Raw genomic sequence first — 23,848 nt, forward strand, 5'->3', positions numbered from 1 at the left:
ATAGCTCTAGGGAAAGGCTCACTATGAGCAATAAACATGCAAGTAAAACAGCCTGGGCGAGATTCTCCGCAAATGCGGAGAATCGTAAAGGCTGCCGTGTGACAGGCCGTGACCCACGGCAGCCTTCACGCCCACCTCCTGGGGCCGATTCTCCCCCCCGGGCGGGGCTAGGAGCGCGGGCCCGTGCATCACGGCAGCGCGGCCTTGACGACGGTCGTCAAGGCCGCTCGTCAAGCGTCACGCCGGCTGATGCGGCCGATGACGTCAACCACGCATGCGCAGGTTGGTCCACGCCAACCCCGCATGCGCAGTTGCCGTCTTTTCCCTCAGCCGCCCCGCAAGATGTGGCGGCTTGATCTTGTGGGGCAGTGGAGGGAAAAGAGTGCTTCCGTTACGGACGCACGGCCCGCGATCGGTGGGCGATCGGCCTTGGCGAATCGGCGCTCGCCGTAAAAAACGGCGAGCGGCGATTCATGGTGTGGGTCGGGCGTGGGGGGGGGGGGGCGGAGAATAGCGGGAGGGAGTGAAAAATGTCGGGAGGCCCTCTCGGTATTCTCCCAGCCGGCATGGGGGGGGCGGAGAATCGCGCCCCCTGTGTTTGGAAGAGCAGCTCGATGTAAATTCTTCGGTTCAAACTCGCCTGTTTGACCGGCATTTTGAAATGGGGGCACATAGTGGGGCTTCAGCCCTCAGGCCGCTGGTGGGACACGTCTGCTCTAATCGGTATTAGGTGAGTGAGATAGAGTGAGAGAATCAGGAATGTAATTTTCATCCTCTCTGTGGAATTTCCTCCCACCCCATTTTTTCCTCCATACAGAACTGGCATCACTACATAATCACTACATAACTTTAGATTTTTTCCATGTCGGTGCAACATCGAGGGCCAAAGGGCCTGTACTGCGCTGTATCGTTCTATAAGAAATTTGATTGGGAGTAGAAGCAGGTCGTAACACAAAAGGATTGGGAGAATGGAGCCCCCCCCCCCCCCCCCCCCCCCAACCTCTCCCCTTCCCATGTCAGCAGGAGGAAAAGCAGGACCACCACCACTAAGTGTCCTGAATCACGGTATGGGCTGAGTGGAGGTGGCAGGGTGATGGAAACAAGAAGTCCTTTTTTTTTGTCTTAACCCTCTTTTCCCTCTGCCAGACTCTTGTCCTGTTAGGATAGTGAACTCACGTTCTCCATGACTATAGCTAATACTAGTGTCAGATAGAGACCCTCATTAGCATTGCACAACTTGATCTCTTCAGATAATCTAGCTAGGATTGAAATATTAACTCTGGTTTCTTAACTGGGAACTCATCGAATTTTGTATTGTAGTTTTGCACCATCTGCTTATGCTAATTCAAGTTTTATGTTCCATTCCCAGAATGTGTTTGAGCACCGTCACTATTAATAGGAGTAAACATAATGTCATGTCATTTCTTATTTTTAGGCTAAGTAAGATTACGGGTCGACTATCTATTCAGCGGAAGAGCCAGTTCATGCAACGGCTTCACAGTTATTGGACGTTAAAGCGACAGTCGAGAAATGGTGTCCCACTCCTTCGGCGGTTACAGTCACATTTACAGTCTCAGCGGAATGCAGAACAGGTACACCAGGGCATTCTGTGCATGGTATCACTAGATAACACTTAACGCTCTTAATGATAGCTAGGATGACCAGTTGGAAACTAAAATGGCAAATCCAGCATATTGCAGAACAGTTCTATTCAAACTGTTTTGACTCCCTAGAATTAGACTCCCTCAGCTAATACCAAATACTAACATGCTTCTTTGTATTTGATAATGTGCAAGTATTTATAGGCAAACAGAAAAGCAGGAAGTTGAAAAAAGCTCACTCAGTTCACTCATTGCTTAGGCCCTGTTTGACAGCAAGCACGGGCTAATTGCCATTTCTTTCTCAGCCCTGGCGCAAAGTTGGTGTCCGTTCCGCAAGAGACACCCAAGGTTTAACTTCGCCTCCTTCACCTAAAATAAGTTTATTTGCCCAGTTTCTTTGATCCATTCTTTGGCATGCACAGGAAGTGAGAAAGTGTTTAACACTGTTTTTCTTATTAACTTCAGAGAGAGTCAGAGGAGAAAAACTGTGCGCTGAAAGAGCAGCTGAAATCGTGGCAGCGACTGCGGCACGACTTGGAAAGAGCACGACTGCTGGTGGAGCTGATCCGTAAACGAGAAAAGTTAAAGCGAGAGGAGGTTGAGCAGCTCTTCAAATTTGATTTTAAAAGTGGCCCGCTGTGGTGCGAGGTTGTAAACTTTGAATTGTGTCCCATATATATTTAGATTTAAACTTAGTTATGTATTCGTAGGTTAAGCATCCGTTTAAGGATGAACAAGCAATGAGCAATTGGGCTCACGATCTTCAACTTAGGTTAATTCCATTGTTTCCTGGGAAAGTTCCATTAGATTGGAATAAAGTGAATGTAACTCCTTTATTCAAAAAAGCAGGGAGACAGAAAGCAGGTAACTGCAGGCCAGTTAGTTTTAACATCTGTCAGGCGGAAAAATCTAAAAGCTATGATTTAAGACGTATGGCAGGGCACTTCAATAAATTCAAGATGAAAGCTAAAGTCGGCATCATCCCAGATGACCACAGGCTGCTTTCCGCTTTGAAGGGGAAAGCTGATTGGTGGTGGTTTTTACTAGAGGATCATCCCACTGCAGGCGAGGCGCAAGGTTGAGAAGACGGGGCTTAATGAATAACCCCAGTTGATACGGGAATTGAACCTGCGCTGCTGGGCGTCACAAACCAATGGATTTCCAGACCATGAAGATGCAGCTTGAGGGCCATCACTATTGGAGGTAATCAGGCAGAATCAGTATGATTTTATGAGTGTGAAATCATGTTTATCCAACTTATTGCCAATATGTGCAGCGCATAAAGGGGAACTAGTGGATGAATAGCACTTAGATTTCCAGAAGACATTTGATAAGGTGCGATGCCAAAGGTTATCAAAGAAAATAAAAGCTCATGGTGTAGGGGTTACGTGTTGGTACGGATAGAAGGTTGGCGACTAACCAGAAATGGAGAGAAGGCATAAATGGGTCTTCATCTGGTTAGCAAGCTGTAACAAGTGGTGTGGCCTCAACATTTTACAATTTATATAAATAACTTGGATAAAGGGGCTGATGGTATGGTTGCTAACTTTGCTGATGTTCCAAACATAGACAGGAACGTAAGTTGTGAAGAGGTCATGAGGAAGTTATAAAGGGACATAGAAAGGTTGGATGAATGGTAAAAGATCTAGCAAATGGAATATGATGTGGGAACATGTCCATTTTGGCAAGAAGAATAAAAAAGTAGATGAAATGAAAATGAAAATTGCTTATTGTCACAAGTAGGCTTCAATGAAGTTACTGTGAAAAGCCCCTAGTCACCATATTCCAGCGCCTGTTCGGGGAGGCTGTTACGGGAATCGAACCGTGCTGCTGGCCTGCCTTGGTCTGCTTTCAAAGCCAGCGATTTAGCGCAGTGTGCTAAACAGCCCCTATTATCTAAATGGTGAGAGATTGCAGAGTTCTGAGCCGCAGAGGGATCTGGGTGCCCTAGTGTATGAATTGCAGAAGGTCAGTATGCAGGAACAAGTAATTAGGAAAGCTAATAGAATATTATTGTTTATTGTGAGGGGAATTGATTAAAAAAGCAAGGAGGTAATGCTTTACTTGTCCAGAGCATTGGTGAGACCGCATCTGGTATATTGTGTACAGTATTGGAAAGGACGATTCCTCTTGTGGGAGTACCTAGAACTAGGGCTACTGTCTAAAAGTAACGGGTCGCTGATTGTAAGACTGAGATTATGAGAATTTTTTTCCTTTCGAGGTGGGGAGCCTTTGTAACTCTCTTCCTCGGTCACTTCCGGTTGCTGTGATGCGGAGCTAAGCCGCACGTTCGGTAGTTCCCGCTATTTTCGGTCTTTTGGGCTCCTTTAAGTGCCCGCAGCGGTACTGGTTGGACTTTTCCCCGTGTGGGAACACTTCCTCTAAGATTCTCCGCCAGTGGATGGCCTGGACCAGGAGCGGTCAAACAATCGGCTTTGGAGCAGAGAAACGTGCGAGGCAGGAAAGGCAAGATGGCGGTGGGCAGGGAATCAGCAGCGTGGCAGCAGTGGGCGCGGGAGCAGCAGGAGCTGCTTCAGCACTCCTTCAGGGAGCTGAAGGCAGAGATCCTGCAACCGCTTAAGGCCTCCCTGGACAAGCTCATGGCGACCCAGACGGCTCGGTGAGGAGATCCGAGAGCTTCGGCAAAAGGCCTCGGAGAGCGATGATGAACTCCTGGGCCTGGCAGTGAAGGTGGAGTCGCACGAGGCGCTCCACAAGAAGTGGTCAGCGAGGATGGAGGAAATGGAGAACCGCGCCTGTCGGAAGAACCTGCGGATTCTAGGCCTCCCAGAGGGGCTGGACAGTTCGGATTTGGGGGCCTATGTGACTATGATGCTGAACTCGCTAATGGGTGCGGAGTCGTTCCAAGGACCCTTGGAGCTGGAGGGTGCCCATCGGGTGCTGCTGAGGAAACCCAAGCCAAACTAGCCGCCTCGGGCGGTGCTGGTCCGTTTTCACCGCTTCGTCGACCGTGAGTGTGTGCTGAGATGGGCGAAGAAGGAGAGGAGTAGTAAGTGGGAGAATGCGGAGGTCAGGATCTACCAGGACTGGAGTGCGGAGGTGGCAAAGAGAAGGGCTGGTTTTAATCGGACGAAGGCAGTGCTCCACAAGAAGGGGGTCAAGTTTGGCCTGTTACAGCCGGCACGTTTCTGGGTCACTTATAAAGACCGGCAGCTCTACTTTGACTCTCCGGTGGAGGCCTGGGCTTTCTACCAGGCAGAGAAGCTGGACTTGAACTGAGGACTGGGGGCTGGGGAACAATGTACACAGCCAGGACGCTTTGTCCTCCTTGGTATCCTTTCGCTTTTATCGGTTCTATTTGATGATGTCTTTTTGCTGTTCTGCTTTTTCGCATTTTTGGGACTGTTATCTGTTTACTTGGGCGTTTTGTCACGTCTGTTTTTTTTTCACTGGTTGAGAGTTTGGGAGTGGTTCGCCGTCCTGTTGGGTCATGTGCCTGTCTTTTCCCGTGTGTTGGGTCGGGGGCGGGGCCGGCACTGTGGTGGTTGTGTTGCACTGGGGAGGGTCATTGGGGTGCCGGGAGCAGCCGGGGTCAGCAGGAGTCGGCTGACTTACGGAAGTACAATAGAAGGGGTTACGCAGCTAGGGGGGGGCCCTAGTAACTCTCTTCCTCAAATGGCATATTTTTTAAGGCAAGGGTAGATATATTCTTTATAAGGGGGGGGGGTGAAAGGTTATCAGGGGTAGGTGGGACTGCGGAGCGGAGGTTGCAATCAGATCAGCCATGAGTTTGTTGAATGGTGGAGCAGGCTCGAGGGGCTGAGTGGCTTACATCTTGTGTGTACAAACAGGCTTAAAAAAAAGAGACGGCCAAGGGAAGGCCTAACAGAGGTCTTTACAATTATGAAGGGGTTTGATGAGCCATATGTAGAGATGTTTCCACCTATGGAAGAAACTAGTTATGGGGATAATAAATATAAGATGGTTGCCAATATATCCAATGGAGAATTCAGGAGAAACATCTTTACCCAGAATGGTGAGAATGTGGAACTTGCGAATTGAGAGGTTTAGCTGAGGTGCTTTAAAGAGGAAGCTGGATAAGCATGTGAGCGAGAAAGGAACAGAAGGATATGTTGTTCGGGTGAGATGAAAGGCTGGGCGAGGCAGCTCATGAGGAGGTGAAGATCAGTCTCGCCTGGTTGGCCATGCTGTGGCCTTGTGTGATTCTGTCAGAATAACTGGCTTAGTTGTGGGGAATCCCGCTTTCAATCTGGCAACATTGCCTCATTACTCTTGACAGATAACATGATGTCAGTTCATTTGTGGTGACCTTCCCTTTGCTAAGAATGTTGCCGTCATCTCAAGAATTTCGAGTAGCATGGTTTAAATGCTGTATCCAATTACGTTGTCATTTCACATGGATGGTCGATGTTGTGAACCAGGGTTACCTTTAATACTGTTGCCTTGCTAGAAGTGGCCCTTTGGTTAGGCCCTGAAGGAGGGTTTGGAACAGGTTTATGGGGCAGTCGGAACCATTGTGAAGTTAGTAAGGCATTGCTGAACCTCCTTGCTCTGCAGGTGAGTATTTTGTAACAAAAGATTGATAATTACTTTGCTGGAGTTGGAGGCTGCTGAGGTTCCTGTGTGGGGAAGCTCAATGCTTGCTCCATTCGTGGCCAAGAAATTTCTCAATGGGATCAGTCAACAGGTATTCGACCCATAATCTACACTGATATGGCCATTATAGGCATCCACCTTAACCCTGTAAATTTAATAGTGGAACCAGCATCTATGCAGATTGAGCATGCGCTACCCCACCACTAAATTGGCATACTCTGCATCCCTTTTATGCTCTGGAAATGAGTGCAGTGCATACCAATTTCTACCCCTCATGTTTCAAATAAACAATTTAATTTACTATTTCATTGCTTCAGTGTCTGTCATGGATATTAATATGTTGCTAGTTTATCAGTGTTGCCTTCAGGTATCAATATAAATGGAATCTTGTTTAAAAACATGATGGGGGCGGGGGGTAGAGGGTAGGTACCAGAGGAGGGTCCCAGAAGATCTAGGGAAGTATCAGTGAACTGTATTACTTCCAATGGTATTTTAGCACACATTTCTGGAATTGTATGGAGCATTTTGCAGTGACACATTAGAAAACTAATCAGACCGAATGCATTGATATAGTAGCGCATGTTCCACAAATATATCAAAGTGCTCAGACAGTGAATTACTTTTTGAAGTACAGTAACTTGTGTGGTTAGACAAGCACAATGATCCTACAAGCAGCAATGAACAAAACGGTCAATTGACATTGTTGGATGAGAGGGAAATGTTCAGGGCACCGAGGATCTCCCCCCGCCCCCTTTTTTGGTTAATGATGCCAAGGGATCTTTAATACCAACTGAGGCAGTAGATGGAGCTTCCGTTTAATGACTCTTTCTACAATGCAGCATTCCTTGAGTACTGTGCTGAAATGTCAACCGGTGCTTGGGTCCTGAAATGAAGTTTCAACTTGCAACTTCTGGTTCAGGTATGAGATTTATAAACTATGGTGACAAAGGCATCGATTGCTTGAACTGATGGGGGATGTGTTATTTGTTACAAGGTAGACACCAGTTTTATTCACTGCAGATATTATGTCTAACTCGTATCTTTCCGATTTGGTTATAACCAGCTTAAGATACAGCAGTTTGCAATGGAGCTGCAGCTGACTCCTTTCCTGATCCTTCTCCGTAAGACGCTAGAACAGCTCCAGGAGAAAGACACAGGAAACATCTTTGGCGAGCCTGTGCCACTAAAAGAGGTATGCTTTTTTGATTGTGGACTTCTGGTAATTGCCCATGGCCTTTGGATAAATTCCTAGCTTCAGAATTAAATGCTAATTAAAATTAAATTGAAATTAATTCTAATATTCAATTTACATTTTAAATTGTGATCAGGTTCCAGATTATTTGGATCACATTAAAAAACCAATGGATTTCCAGACCATGAAGTCACAGCTTGAGGGCCATCACTATCGGACGTTTGACCAGTTTGAAGAGGATTTTAGCTTGATTGTGAACAACTGCTTACAGTACAATGCCAAGGATACAATATTTTACCGTGCAGCAATCAGACTAAGAGACCAGGGCGGTGCAGTGCTGAAATATGCTCGCAGGCAAGCAGAGAAGATTAGCTTTGATTATGAGACAGGAATGCATGTGCCTGAGCCTGGGCCAGCAGCAGACACGGGACAGCTCTACTGGGAAGAAGGTGAGTGCAGTTTGAACGTTCGGTAATATGTATTAATTTTAAATTATTGGTTGGGAAGAGTCAGCACATCATATCCCATGTGTTTTATAACGACCAGCTTACCAAATTTGATAGCTCATTGCATTCCATTTTACTTTGGAGCCCAATTTCAATTCTCAAACCAATTTCTGCAGGTCCTTGGCCATATATTATATCCAAAGCAGAGAAGGCAGAGGTTTGATAATTGCAGCTGTTTAATGAATTTCAGAAATTTGTTTTTCATATTCGATGTTCTCCCTTTTCTGGCATGAAGGATTTCATGCTGGGCCCATTTCCACAGCAAGTAGCAGCCTACGATTAATCTTTTCTTCTTCTTTGGCGATCACTCGCTAACGAGTATGATTGTCCACCTAAGAAACTCCGTGTAACTGGACTAATCTATGCGTGCAATCTTAAATAGTGACTGTGGCACGACTTTTCCATTTTGAAGGGTATCAATTCAGAGGCTGATCCTGTCCTCACCCGATTTGTGGAATTCTTTGCTGTAGAGGTTTGGACCTTAAAACATGTTCAAGGCTGAGATAGACACAGTTCTAATCAGTAAGGGAATAAAGGGTTATGGGGATAAGGAGAAAAGTGGAGTTGAGGATTATATCAGATCAGTCAGGATCTCATTGAACAGTGGAGCCGACTCGATGGGCCAAATGGCCTACTTCTGCACCTATGTCTTATGGTTTTACAGCCTCATGGACAATGGCATGCATACACTTTCCAGCAAAGGTGGGCCGGCAAAGTCAGCAGTTTTGGCTGCTGTTCTTTCAACCTTCCTGAGCAAAGGGTCATGGCCCTTCCACCATCATCCCAACTGAGCTCACACCATAAGAGATGAAACCCAGTGTTTGAGATCAATTAATTCGGAGACTAAATCTGTCACCTTTCTTGGCAGCGTGATATCTGATGAATCTCTTGTTACAACTCAAAGAGTTCAGTGTTTAAAAATTAAACCTTGTTACCTGCAAGGCTCAGCTTGTGTAGTTAAGTAGAACAATAAAAAGAAAGTAATAATACCATTAGCTGAAAGTAACATTTTTTTGTTAAAATACATGTACAAGTCTGAATCTTGAACCTGCGCAAGATCTTTTAGATACCATAGTTTTAAGAGGTCTGTCAATGCAAGAGATCCCCCCACCCCCATTTATTTAACTGATGAAAAGAACTTTGAAATAGCTCTTTTAGTAAAGACAAAATGTAACAACACTACAGATCGAATGGTGTCCAGTTTATTTCCCAACCTCTAATATTAACTGCAATCGCAACGCCAGCAGAGATGTGGCAAACAGCACTCGTGTTCTAGCCTTGGAGAGGGAAAATCCGTCCTAGCTGGAACAGATACTTGTAGGTTCAGCAAGAATCTGGGCAACCTCAATTTCTCACAATACTGTACAGTCTGCTATCTGTTAACTAATTAATCTCACATTAGAAGAACAGTCACTTTGATTCGCTGGCCGAAACCTGCTATTGCTCGGGAAGAATCGATGTTTTCCAAAGAAGGAATTCTCCAAGAGAAAAATAACAATAAAAAATTACACCGAGATCTTTGAGGTTTTATAACATTGTTATACATTTAAAAGAGGCATTGGTGTGGCATGTCTATAACCTGCACTGGGATGCCTGTGATCTTTGTTCCAAATCATTAAAGTTGTTCAAGATTTGTCTTGCTTTATAATTGAAACAAAATTGGAGCTGTTAATGTTGTGTGTATTCTTGAATCTAATTGGCGTTGTAGGTATTTACACAGTACATGAACAAAAAAATGTACGATCAGTAATAAGTGGCAAAAAGCTCTTGCTACTGCTTTATCATTTTGTCTACTGCTGAGTCCCTAAGATCATGATAAAATAATTGTAATGTATCTTTACAGTCACATCCATCATTAGAAACCTGATTGTGAATGTTTTCTTTGGCTTGCTTCTTTTCTATCTGTCTGTTTCTTTCTCGTTTTCTCTCTCACAAACAACTTCTCTGTTTGCCTCGGCCTTTCTCTGGTCTCCGTGTCTTGCCAGAAGTGGATCGACTGCTGGTCCCCGAGAACAGATCACATATGCCATTGGAAGAACAGCTGAAAGTGCTTCTTGACAAACTGGACACAATGGGATCCACGAAGCAGAACAACGGGCGATCACGTCGAGCCAAGCTCCTGCGAAAGGAGATCGCCATGATTCGACGGAAACTCGGTCAGCACAGAGAGCCAAATGTAGGATCAGACCGGCACGGTGCACCAGGTCGTGGATCTGCGGCTGGACTCAACCCGTCGGCTAAAGACGGACAGACAGACAGTGCTGCCGAGGAAAGCAGTAGCCACGAGACTGGGAAAGGTATGGATGATCCTCGTTTTTTTTACCCAGAGTCTGCAGAGAAATGTTAAAAAACCCAGATGAGGAACCACTAAATTATTTCACGCTTTAAAAAAATGGATTAAGAAAATATATGGATAGATGGCAAGGGTGTGGGGCATTGAGATCACATGAGGAGATTTGAAACCAATTAGATTGTGGGAAGATCAGTGTACTCCAGTGATTGGGACTCTTCAAACGTTATTTGAGCAAGTACTTGTGTCTCAGCACATGATATAGAAATTGCCAACATTTACCTCCCTAACCTTTGTTTCTGGTACAGGGGAACCAGATGTTTACTTCAGTTTTAAACTGTGTGTGAAGCCACACACCCCACAATCTACACAAAGCTTTAATATCAGCTTATTAACGGGAAAGTACATTCCATGAGTTTTCATGTCGTCCTAAAAGTTACAAAGGGATGATATCAACACAATTATTAGTGTCTCTCAGTTGCCCATTGTTTTAAGTGTTTGAGAGTGCGATTCTCTCAAAACGTTTCAAAGTTAATGTGTGGCGGGTTTTTCAGAGAGTTTCCTGCCGGTTCTGCCGGCGAGTTCCCCATTCAGTGACACGTTTTGGGGCCCTGGGGAGTTTCTCATCGGTTTAGCCCACACTTAGAATTATTTTTAGCATTGGGGAGCTGAACTCTGAAATCGGGCCGCCATTTTGAAAGTGTGCCCCGATCTCTTAAGTGAGCTCGTGGGTCCCCCATATCCCCCACCCATGGGCAATGTCACCCCCCACACACATGGTCACTACCATTCCATGGCCACCAAGCTCCTTTACAGCGCCCCCTCCCTTCTAGGACCCCCATCCATCCCCATCCCCCCCCCAACCTCTCTGAGGCCCCCTACTTACCTGCCCTGAGGCCCCTACGTACCTGCCCTGAACTCCCCCACCCTTCAAACCCCACCATCAACCTTTGTTTCAATGGCATGGCCCCCCCTTGCCCCCTTGGCAGTGCCACACTGCACACGGGCATCCTTGCCTGGCACCTAGGCAGTGCTCCTGCTGGCTTGGCAGTGCCACGGTGACCACATTCCAGAGGGATAGCCAGGGAGCCACCGTGCACTTACCCTGACCGCCCAAAGGTCTCCGGTGTACCGGGAGACATCCTGGGTGCTGTTCTGCCTGGCCCGTGTTTGTGTGGATCAGCACTGATCGGCGCCTGGCTGCATCCTCCCTGGGGAGGCTGAAGAATCGAGGGAGGCCGGTGGATCCTGCGCAGGTAGGTAAGTTGGTTTAAGACCTACTTCCGCAAGCGTTATTCGGTCTTGCCCATTTGGGGCGTGGTTCTGATTCCTCTGTCCCGCGGGACTTCGGAGAACCTCGTCTCTGGAGAACGTTGGGAGGCACGAAGCCTGTCAGGGGGGGCTCACTGGAGGCCTTTCCCGGCATTCACCGGCTGCGTTACTCTGTCCCTTGAGCACAACGCGGCTGGAGAATCGTGCCCGTAGATTTTAAAACTCTTGGCTCAGTAGCCAGGGAGCAGGGGTTCACTGTGAAGTCCTAGCATTGCCAGTAGAATGAAGCGAGATGTAGAAACCAGCTTTTGCATGGGGTCCATCTTATCCTGGCACCGAATTGTGCCTAACACCCTATCTTTATGAATTACTCTTGTTCAGAGAAGATCAGGCTGCTAGCCTAACATTGGACGAAATTTCAGCTCGGGCAAATCCAGAAAATCTAGTTCTCCATAGCCGCACTGTGTCATCTTATAGTTTGTAAAAACAAATTAAGGTGTTAAGGAGTGACTGAGAAATAATGAATATACAAATGCTTCAACTCTTAATGTGAAATTAGTACAAAGTCCGCCATTAGTGTTTCCCCCTTTATAAGGGAATGTATGCCTTTGGTGAAAATCTGATTTTTGAAGAGGAAAATATGAAATCAAATGGCAATAGTATGTTGCATCTGTTGTGTCTTTTACTTTCGACCTATTGGTAATATTTTTATTTAATGCCTTTGCTCTTTCCTGCCTTCAATTTTCCAGATTGCTGATGCTGTGATGATAATGTGGTGGCAATTGCAGACTTTATCTCCATAAAGCAGCTGAATGTTTGTGTTTCAATGATTGGTTGATGAATTGAGATCTGTTTGGATTTGACTAATCTTGCAAATTCCCTGTTAGTGGAAATTTCAGTCAGTGACCGCTGTTCTCAGCAGAGTTCTCATTTGTAAAGCATCTGCTTCTAGTCACCCCTTAGAATGTGAATTGAACTAAAATCATTTACGCTTACTGTTGAAGAGAATTGCCAAGTGTTATATGGAATAATGTACAAATGTATGTTTGCAATTGGGAATTGTTTATAGTTCCTGGCTGTTTGATGCTTGTCAGTTTGCCTGATGGTTCATTAGACAACCAAAGGTTCCCAAGAGTATTGTTGGGATGTAAATCTCATCACGGCCCAGAGGACCATAGGCTGCTTTCCCCTTGGAGAGAAAGCTGACTGGTGGTGGTTTAAAAAAAAAAAAAATTTAGCGTACCCAATTATTTTTTTCCAATGAAGGGGCAATTTAGTGTGGCCAATCCACCTACCTGCACATCTTTGGGTTGTGGGGGTGAAACCCACGCAGACACGAGGAGAATGTGCAACCTCCACACAGACAGTGACCCAGGGCCAGGAACGAACCCGGGTCCTCAGCGTTGTAGGCAGCAGTGCTCCACCGTGCCGCCTGACTGGTGGTGGTTTAACCTGAAGGTCACCGCACCTCGCCGAGAGGCAAGGTTGACAAGGCGGGGCCTTCATGAATAACCTCAACTGGTTTGGGAATTGAACACGCACTGTTGGCATCGCGTGTCATCACAAACCAGCTGTCCAGCCATCTGAGCTAACCGACCCCCAACATTGTGTTTATGTATGCTTGTGCAGAAAGAAAAGCAAGGAGGAAAGAAGTTGAAGGGGGTAGGGCTTAGTAAGCTCCATGTGTACAGTATAATATTATGAGACAGTTTTAGGGCAATTTTAGTGTGGCCAATCCACCTAATCTGCACATTTTTGGGTTGTGGAGGCGCAACCCACGCAGACATGGGGAGAATGTGCAAACTTCCACACGGACAGTGACCCTTAGCCGGGATCGAACCTGGGACCTCAGCGCCGTGAGACAGTTGTGCTAACCACTAGGCCACCGTGCTGCCCTATTGTCCCCTTATTCTGAGACTCTACCTCTTGTGTTCTAGATTTCCCATCCAGTGGAAACAACCTCAGTGTCTCCCCTATCAAGCCGTTTCAGAACTTTGTGTGTTTCAGTATGATCATCTCCAAATCTTCTAACCTCCAGAGAATATAGGCCTAATTTTACTCAGCTTCTTACCATAGGCCAACCCCCTAATCCTTGGGACTAACCCTCACTGTACCACCTCCAGTGAAGCTATGTCGTCCCTTAAATATGGAGACCAAAACTTGGCACAGTATTGCAAGTGTGGTTATGATGAACCTTAATAAAACACTGGTTCGTCCTCAACTGGAATATTGTGTCCAGTTCTGTGCACCACACTTTAGGAAGGAAATGAAGGTTTTGGAGAGATTGCAGTTTTAATAAAAAAAAGATTAATGAAACTGGTTCCAGGGATGTGGACTTCAGTCATGTAGCTAGATTGGAGAAACTGGGGTTATTGAGAGGAGATTTGATGGAGGTGTTCTAAATCATGAGTGGTCTAGGCAGTGTAGATAGAGATGAGCCATTCCCATTGTCGAGAAACAGAGGACACATATTTTTTTTTTTTTTTTTTATAAATTTAGAATATCCAATTCATTTTTTCCATTTAAGGGGCAATTTAACGTGGCCAATCCACCTAACCTGCACATCTTTGGGTTGTGGGGGTGAAACCCACGCAGACACGGGGAGAATGTGCAAACTCCTCACAGACAGTGACCCAGGGCCGGGATTCGAACCCGGGTCCTCAGCGCCGTAGGCAGCAATGCTAACCACTGTGCCACCGTGCCGCCCTGAGGACACATATTTAAGGTAAATGGCAAAAGAATCAAAGCTGACATGAGGAAAAAGCTTTTTATGCAGAGTGGTTTGTATCTGGAGTGCATTGCCTGCGAGTGTGGTGGAGGCAGATTCAATAGGAAATTGGATAAACATCTGAAGGGGAAAAGAACCTTGCAACACTACCAGGATAGGGCTTTTGCAGAGATCTGGCATTGACACAATGGGCCAAATGGCCTCATCCTGTGCTATAACTGTTCTATGATTTTTTTTTTCCAAAAATCCCAATGCTACCATGAGGATTTGATTCTATTTGATTTTAATTTTAGAAACTTTTAGGTAGTCATTTGATTATGTATTTTAAGTGATGCAAAGGACATTCTTCTCTCAAAGGATCTTAGAGCATTAACGTCTACCATTTGGCTTTTATTGAAAAATATTCCTCTTCCAGGTCTTGGCACTACCTCTTCGTCCGCCTCGGCAGCAGAAGTGGGTAGACGGACAAAATTCCTTTTCACAGCAAAATCCAAAAACAAATGTGTGGGTCTGCCCAAACGTCCAGGTCGACCACCGAAGAATCGTGACACTCAGCTCCCGCCGAACCAGGGCAGTAGCCCTCCGAATCCAACTGCACCACAAACTCTGAGCAGATCCAGCCAGCCAAGGAAACGAGGCCGCAGCCCAAGCACGAGCTCCGAAAGCGACAGTGACAAATCGGCTTTAGGCGACGCACACATAGGTAAAATTAGTGCTTGAGAGTGACTTGAAATAAATTTATCTGTCTGGATTACCAGCGCTAAACATTTGAAATTCTGACAATGAAGCTGTGATTAAAATGCTGAAGGAGCAGTCAGTTAGAATGTTGGCCAAAGCTAATTGCCATTCATAGTCAATAGGCGGAAGGAAAATGCATCCCAGTGACATTTCAACTCTGGGACCTGATGTTGGCTCAATCCACTATTGATGAAATGAACATCTTTTTTTGTGTGGTTCATGCAGTTGCCATATAAATTGCATTTTTGGCAATCTCAGTCTAGTTGCTAGTGAAGTTGAATTCACAGTTCAAATCTGATTATAAATCGGCACAAACCATAAATTTAGCTTTTTGGACTGTAATTTAGCAGTGTCGATTGCTTGCATTCATAGTATTTATAAAGAGGGGGGGGGGGGGGCAATCTGTTTAATCAAATTACCATCCAAACAGTAAAGACAAAAATCTGCTCATGATCTGATTTGGAGAGTCTGCAGCTTTGAGGCAGTGTGCAGGATACTTGTCCTGATCGAATCTGGCAATATTCAGTCTGGGAGCACTTGAAGTTGGCAGTGGAAGCAGCGGGCATAAAATAGTCTGTTTTCCAGCACTGACATCCGTAAGCATGAGGGGTACCTAAAAACAAAAAGTTTCTTGGGTATGTAACTTTTCACTTGTGTTGAGAAATCGTAGTTTTCTTTCGTTCTCAGTGGAAATTACCATCTTCTCATATTATCAATATTCCTATATCCTGTTGTGGGGCTATTTAAGGCAGAGTGCACAGTGCTGTAACATTCAATATTTTGAGCTCTTGCTGGTGTTATAATGTACTGCAGTTGTGTTCAAGGTTTCAGTTGCAGTTTTCACTCTATTGTCAGATACTGACAGGAAGATAATTGACTGACACTTCCACCACGTAGAGAGAGGGGGAAAAAAGGTGTTGTTTGCCTTCCTCTAATAGTCCCCAAAGGCACTATCGGAATGATGGCAAAATCAATTTGTGAGAAAGCTTTGGTAGAACAAAGGATGTAAAGGAGAAAGGTTCGGTTCATCAAACTGGGTTTTCCATTGACCCCTCGCCTGTAGACCAGGTCAGACCTTTCCTGTGGCGGAATGAACCCAATCTTTAAACGGTTACGCCGGTAAAGGTCTTTGAAATACCGTCTAAATTCTGAAAACTAATCAAGCAAAACTCCGGGATTGTCACCAGTTTGATGCACCTTTTGATACCTGTACAATTGTGGCCCTTATTACTCGTGGTGACCCAAAGTATAAAATGTTAATTTGACTTGAGTAGCACGGGTGGCATGATTTTGGTGGAACCACAGGCCCGCAAGTGAAGATCTGATTATAATGTAAAGGCCCATGTAATTCCAGTACAGAACATCAGTAAATAGAGCTGTGTGAGGAATTAAGCGGAAAATGACCATTGACAAAATAAACTGTGCTTATTGCGTGCGTAACAGATCTTTTCCAATCTGGTTTGCATTTTCAGGTTTGCCAACAAATGGGTTTGATGGAGGAAATCAACCTGTGAATGAAAGTTTCCGTGTGTATCGGAACGAGCGAAGCCTCCCACGTAGCAGTTCTGACACTGAGTCCAGTTCCAGCACAAGTAGCAGTGCAGCTTCAGACCGCACTAGGTAACTGAGATTTCTTTTGTGTATTCATTACCAAAGTAAATAATCTATGTAGCTCAATGTCTTGTCCATTTCCAGTTCTCTCTTACTTTGATAAAGAGTCATCCAGACTCGAAACGTTAGCTCCCTTTTCTCTCCACAGATGCTGTCAGACCTGCTGAAATTGTCCAGCGTTTCTGTTTTCGTGTCTTGCCCTGTCTCATGCCTGGGTTTGAATGCAGCCCAGATTTATGAGAGGCAAGTTTTCCATCTATAGCCATAGTAAGGATCCTACTCGGGCATTATCAGCTGATTTTAGTTGCCACAAGTCTTCTACACAAAACCTGGGACTATGCTTTTCCTTAAAACTAACACATTTACTAAATGAAACAATGATTTGGCAATCAATTGATTGTCTTATTCCGAAAGGCTATAATAATAGCTGATTGAATTTGTACTATTTCAGTAGGGTGTGCACTCCGAAGGTTTAAGATGCTTTGTTCAGGTAGACCAGAAAGATATTTTCTCTGATTTTGGCCTTGCTGGTCTGACCTTGGTTTATTGGTATAAATTATGTCCACAAAGCACTCATTATATAGGCGAAATTGTATTGATTATAACCTACAATACCAGTTAGGATGGTCACAATTTTGTTTTGTTGGTAAAAGTAAATCGATGTTCAGAGTAAATCAACAGAATCGTAATCACCTTCAGTACAACAGTGAACTTTGTGCCTTAGCTGGGTTTAACCAAACGATAATAGAGTGTAACAAAGTCACATTTGAAAAAATGAAATGAAAATCGCTTATTGTCACAAGTAGGCTTCAATGAAGTTACTGTGAAAAGCCCCTAGTCGCCACATTATGGCGCCTGTTCGGGGAGGCTGTTACGGGAATCGAACCGTGCTGCTGGCCTGCCTTGGTCTTCTTTCAAAGCCAGCGATTTAGCCCAGTGTGCTAAACAGCCCCTTTTGCTGCTCAAAGCAACAGTACGGATTTAAAAAGCATATGTTCAAAGTCTGTATTCAGCATGCAATTGGTAGGCTTCCTGTGTTCACGATGTCCCTTGGGTTAACAGAGTTAATGACATATGCTTTCTCTGAATAGCAGCTTAGCTGGAGGGTTGAGTAATTGTGTTTTCCTCTCTGATGCTTTGTTTTAGTGGTTAGGTTAGATCTGCGATGTGCTGTTTAGGTTAAAAGGGTCCCCTATGTCTTGCCGTGCTGCAACATATTTCATAATAGTACCACTTTTCACTAACAATGTCAAAGTTTGCAAATGATTAGTGAGAGGCACACGAAAGAGTGAGTAGCACACATCATCCGGAGGATGCTAAATAGAGTAGTGCATGCACAGAGGGACTATAGCATTTTCCTAGAACTCCCCAATGTAACTTCTATCCTAAAGGCATTTTCTTTCTCACACTAGCACAACCCCTTCGAAGCAGGGTCGAGGGAAACCTTCTTTTTCCCGAGTGAACTTCCATGAAGATAGTAGTGAGGACACTTCCTGTACAGAGAATGAATCCTATCCAATTGGATCAAGCAGGCATGGACATGGTGGTGAGTCCACTTTTGGAGGGGGTAAAAAGTTTTTGAATTTGTCACTTAAGTTCTAAAACATTTTCCTTCTATCAAGTCATAAACACAAATGGTGCTGTCAAGCAAGGAAGATTAAAGAATTTTCTGAATGAAGGTAGGTGAAAAGGTAAAAGTGTGTGTACTATCAAGTCTGACAACAGCAGTAGCACCTGACATTTTAGTAGCAGAATATATGAAAACATCATGTTTATACACATGTCTATGTGCACACATATGCATATAATATGATGTTGTATAAAATGCCACTGTATTAAATATGCTGCAGCTATATTAGGACATATATTGCATAACAATGTAGCACACAATATGAATAAGAAAAAAGTTCCCCTATGTAACAAAAATGGAATTGTATGAAGTTTACAAAGCATTAGATCAAAGTTAGTTACAAGGCCAGCATATAATTGCAAGACAGATAGTGTGAGAGGCTAATAGCAGATAAGATAGGTTAACATTTTGGGTGTACACCGTCAAAAGGTTCATGCATCTTTTTTTGCAGCTGCTGATGGACCTGCTTTGTGGTTCCAGCATTTTCTGTCCTAATTGCGAGGGCGGCACGGTGACGCAGCGGTTATCACTGCTGCCCACGGCGCTGAGGACCCGGATTCGATCCCGGCCCCGGGTCACTGTCTGTGTGGAGTTTGCACATTCTCCCCGTGTCTGCGTGCGTTTCACCCCCACAACCCAAAGATGTGCAGATTAGGTGGGTTGGCCACGCTAAATTGCCCCTTAATTGGAAAAAAATAATTGGGTACTCTAAATTTAAAAAAAAACTCTGTCCTAATTGGAATTGCCAGCAATAGTATATTTTTAAATATTTCTTTATGTTTAATATTTATGCCCAGTCACAATTCAGGAGAGGTTATGGGTTTGAATTGCTCTGACCAGTAGTGTGTGTTACATGCCATTTAACAGGTTCTTGAATCTGTACATTGCATGCACGCTCTACAGTTAAGTTTTCCTCTGTTCTAATGCAGAATGTAATCTTTGTGCACATCTTCTTCTGCTAACTCTGCCAGCATCACATTAGTTAGTGTGAATAGGTTGGGCATCATCCTGAGAAAACTATTGGTGAAAATGTTTGCACCCTGTTCTGGTTTTGTAGCATTCTCCCTCATGCTGTGTAGAAGTAACCCAGATTCCAAATAAGGATCTTCTAATGCAACTCTTAACTTGATTTCCCATTGTGGTCCTTGTATGATATCACTTGGGAAGGAGCTTGTTTATCATAACTGTTTTTAACATTTTGAAAATGGGCCAGTTGAAGCTTAATGACTTTTGTTTTAATGTATCGTTCCCTCATATCTTTTTGTCCAGTGCAATAATCTCAAGGACTTCAAGCTGTTTTAAAATGTGCTCTATTGCATGCGACTGTGAGGACATGTAGCATTTTAAATGTACCAAATCACTTGATTTGCAATGGGAGATCTAAAACAAACTCAATGCTAGTATTAAAAACAAGTGACTTCAATTATCTGTAAAAACACATGTTTTCTACTTTCCACATTGGGAAGTTTGAATGATTCCTAAATTTCAGTTAAATTTTGAAGTAGTTAGGATTCCTGCCACATGGTGCGACTGCATTCAGAACTTTCATTCGAATCTGTACTGAATGTACTAAATCTTTTTCTTATAATAGTGCGCAAGGGACTGAGCCGGTCTACAGGCTGGATGTCAGATGATGAGGACAGTCCATTGGAGTCTCTGGATTTGGTCTGGGCAAAGTGCAGGGGATACCCATCGTACCCGGCTCTGGTATGTCCTTTAACAATGACGAATCAGATGTTTGGCTGTGAGATATTCCTTGCTGCTCCTTTTACTTATGTGCAACTTCTTTTCATTGCCATTTAATTTCTATAAATTATAATATTGCACAAAGGGGTGGGACTAGTTTTTAATAAGATTTTTTAATGTATTTTTTTTAAGGACAGCATATCTCATTAGTAAATAGAATGAATAGACTGATTTCTAGGCTGTTGACCAATCAGTGAAAAAAAACTTGCATTTATTTAGCGCCTTTCACAACCAGAGTATGTTCTGAAGCACTTTTCAAAACAAAACTTCATTGCTCACTGTTGTAATGCATAAATGCAGCAGTCAATTTGCCCCCAGCAATTGCCACAAGTAGCAATGTGAAGAGCTGATTTGTGTAAAGTTGATTGAGGGATAAATGTTGACAGGACACTAAATCCCTTCCCATTCTCTCTAATTAAATCTAATTCATATCGATTGAATTATTCCTGGCGTATAATATTCCATAATATAATCTATTTCCATTTTGTAATATGCTCTTCAATTTCAGTTGTGACTATAATTTAAATAACTTGCTCAATTGTCCATGATGTGGTACAATTGCACTGACATCGCTGAACACGAATTGTCCATTTGTGTGGTCGTTAACTTCCTGCCGCCACTTTATGGAACTCCGAACAAAAATATCTGCTGTGTCCATTTTGACAAAACTAGACTGTAAAACATACTGTTAATAAGAATTAAGGGGCAGTAGTTCGGTTTATGTGATAACCAAGCAGCAGAATGCACTTCCTCACTTCCCCATCATTTGATACTGGGGCTAGTGGAAACTCAATTTCGACACAGTTTTGACCCTTTGGAAACAGAGCTGGCAGTGGTACATATCCATATTGAAAACTAAACTTTCCAAATTTTCTGAAATGCGCAACAAATTAAAATGAATCTCTGCAGCATAATACTCGCTGGAATTCCATACCTTCCATTTGAAAAATCAGATTTTCTGAAATAGACCTCTGGAGAAATGGCGCAGCCGAGATCAGGAACTTGCCACACAGAGAATCATTGGTGCAGATCCATGGCCCACCACTCTGTGGTGCTGTTACTTCTACTTCAACATGTTGCACTGCCGTTTATAAAATACTTGCCCAGGATTCCTGCACACAGAGTGGTGGCTAGACCTCAACAGAATCTGGCTACAAATATCGATGTGAAGCTGTAGTTACAAGGGAATCAGGTAGAGCATGCCCCTGAATGTGTGCTACTTCTTGCTGTTAGCTTCTAATGGGACAAACTCAAGCTGATCTTACATTACAGAGAACAAGGCTGGCATGAAGATTTCAAATTGTACCAATTGATCGCTGTTACAATCCTCGTAGGGATCAATAACTTAAAAAGATATTTAAATTTCCAGTGACTGACTAGAATGATTACACGACGAGATGACAAGTTTTAATCCAACAAACAAACCAAAAATAACATTGACTAAATGCTATTGCCCATTTAACTTTTAAAATGACTGAAAATTCCCACGCCATGATTATATTTACATTGTTTCTGAAGTGGATGTTATTCTTCTACAACCAGTTCAAGTCAGGGGCTGGTTTAGCTGGCTTTTAAAGCAGGCCAGCAGCATGGTTCAATTCCCGTACCAGCCTCTACGAACCGGCGCTGGAATGTGGCGACTAGGGGCTTTTCACAGAAACTTAATTTGAAGCCTACTTGTGACAATAAGAGATTTTCATTTCATTTTTTCATTTTCAAGTTATTCTCCATTCAAATGGCCAGCTTCCATTATCCTTTTCCAGCCAGGTAACTTCTAATCTCAGGACTGACTTTATGGTGAGGGTTACCCTGGAGATTCCTCTCACTAGCCAAGGATGGACAAATCTTCCAACCCTTTTAAATCTTCATGAACGTGGTTGCTTCAATCTGAAAATGGACTCCCACTCGCCTTCTGTGTGGTGAATAATGAAGACAAAATGTTCTCTGCTTTGGATGCAGGACTGTCTCTTTCTCTTTGACTCTTGTAGACTTCCTCGTCTCTTGTGAGTTTCAAAGTATATCAGAAAATCCCTGTAATCTAATTCTACAATGGATTGCTATGGTCCCCTCCCCTCGCAACACTAATTCCCATGGCAATGTGAATCATATGGCCTTGTATCCAGGTGGAAATGCTAATTCGCTATCCTCTGGACTCCTAACTCCATTCTGCCTGGGAATTAAATAGACAGTTCAAAGTACATCAGTTTATAAAAATTGACTTTCCTGACACCTCCTTGTAACACTTGGGAGACTAATGGTCTATCCACTGTCAGCACAGATGCCTTTGCCATTGTCTAGAGTGTACAGGTGTGAACATCTTGCACTTCCTTCCTCTTTAACCTTTAACAACCAAGTCACCCAGCCTCGTTGAGGGACAGAATTTGGAGTATGTCACATGATCCCTTTCGTTCCTCCATTTTGGCCTAAATTAAAGCGACAGTCCCAAAACATAAACCACCTTTTTCTGTTTGTATTTGTAACATTGCTGAGAAGAAAAATAAATTATTTTGAACCATCTGGTATAGACTGTATTAGAAAAGCGCAAAGATTCTAGAGAATGTAGTTATTAAGATGCCATTGTAAATCCACATCTACTTCCACAGATTATAGATCCGAAGATGCCTCGGGAAGGGCTGTATCATCACGGTGTTCCAATCCCTGTTCCACCATTGGATGTGCTCAAACTGGGAGAACAAATGACCGTGGAAGCACGGGAACACCTCTACCTCGTTCTTTTCTTTGACAACAAGAGAACATGGTAAGAATGAAATAACTTTTGTTCAGGCCACAGGGTTTAATCAGATCAATTTGAGAGGATGTAGGTTCTGGGAAATCGCCAAGTTCTATTAATCACTGAGAGTAAGTGGAGATGACAGGAGAAATGTATTTATAGGGAACAGTGAAGAATTTGCCACAGGAGTAACTGAGGGAGAAAGTACTGCATCTTTTAAGGGAAAAGTAATTCAATATTTGAAGCAGGGTAAGATATTGGGAGATATGAAACAGCAAGGTATGGTGATTAAATGCAGATTGCTCCAGCAAAGAGCCCTTGAAAGGTTGCATTCCCTTGTGGTTATTCACATCTCTGGGACAAAATCAATTCAGTAGATTCTATAATTGTATAAATTCCATATGACCTGTTGAAAGGACAAGGCTGAGTGAGCTAAATGGCCTCTTACCTGTCCATGTTTTCTTATGTTTTCATTTATTTACTCTAATGGATCACATTTCAGCTTTGCATAAGGAGCATTTGGTGAAATGAGAGTGAACCTGTTAAATTCGCAAAACACTATGGAAATGAGAGATTAAATCAAATAATCCGATTGAAGTTTTCTTTTAAACATATGGCTATAAAGTAAACAAGTTAATTATATTATCAATGTTGCATTAATATCCCTGGGTCACTGTCTGTGTGGAGTTTGTACATTCTCCCCGTGCCTACGTGGGTTTCACTCCCACAACCCAAAGATGTGCAGGTTAGGTGGATTGGCCATGCTAAATTGCCCCTTAATTGGGGAGAAAAAATATTTGGGTACTCTTTAAAAAAAAAATTTTTTTTAAATGTTGCACTAATATTTACCAAAGACAGCATGTTTTGAGATTGTGAACCCAGATAATAAAGCTCCAATTTGTACATGGATGTTTATCGCAAACAAGGGAAACATTTGGCCGATTGTCCCTCGGCTGACTCCTTGCTAGAGCAGTCTGAAATTAATTTTTGCCCTCTCATATTTCTCTATATCTTTCTCTGCTTCAAATAATTATTTACTTTTCCCTGAAAAGATGCAGTGCATTTTTTTTCAGTTGCTCCTGTGGCAACCTCTTCTCTGCTCTGGATAAATACATTTCTCCTATATCTCACCTTACTTTCAGTAACAATTTTGCAGCAGCACGGTAGCACAAGTGGATAGCACTGTGGCTTCACAGTGCCAGGGTTCCAGATTCGATTCCCCGCT

The 23,848-nt window shown here is 43.6% G+C and overlaps 1 protein-coding gene across 12 annotated transcripts in view; it reads left to right on the forward strand.

Moving 5' to 3' along the window:
• brpf1 (bromodomain and PHD finger containing, 1) overlaps positions 1-23,848 on the forward strand; it is a 63,350-nt gene that overhangs the window by 28,970 nt on the left and 10,532 nt on the right. For 6 of the 12 annotated variants that reach the window (XM_038812465.1, XM_038812466.1, XM_038812467.1 and 3 more), the window contains exons 3-13: positions 1,436-1,592; positions 2,067-2,249; positions 7,243-7,371; positions 7,508-7,820; positions 9,863-10,174; positions 14,583-14,870; positions 16,378-16,525; positions 17,929-18,062; positions 18,139-18,195; positions 19,738-19,853; positions 22,496-22,650. In XM_038812465.1, the coding sequence (XP_038668393.1) occupies positions 1,436-1,592; positions 2,067-2,249; positions 7,243-7,371; positions 7,508-7,820; positions 9,863-10,174; positions 14,583-14,870; positions 16,378-16,525; positions 17,929-18,062; positions 18,139-18,195; positions 19,738-19,853; positions 22,496-22,650 (1,992 nt within the window). The remainder of the gene's footprint in view (positions 1-1,435; positions 1,593-2,066; positions 2,250-7,242; positions 7,372-7,507; positions 7,821-9,862; positions 10,175-14,582; positions 14,871-16,377; positions 16,526-17,928; positions 18,063-18,138; positions 18,196-19,737; positions 19,854-22,495; positions 22,651-23,848) is intronic. The other 6 variants (XM_038812469.1, XM_038812463.1, XM_038812460.1 and 3 more) reach the window with 5 other exon arrangements.

The sequence above is a fragment of the Scyliorhinus canicula genome, chromosome 11 (genome assembly GCF_902713615.1).
Source record: "Scyliorhinus canicula chromosome 11, sScyCan1.1, whole genome shotgun sequence".
Classification (NCBI taxonomy): Eukaryota; Metazoa; Chordata; class Chondrichthyes; order Carcharhiniformes; family Scyliorhinidae; genus Scyliorhinus; species Scyliorhinus canicula.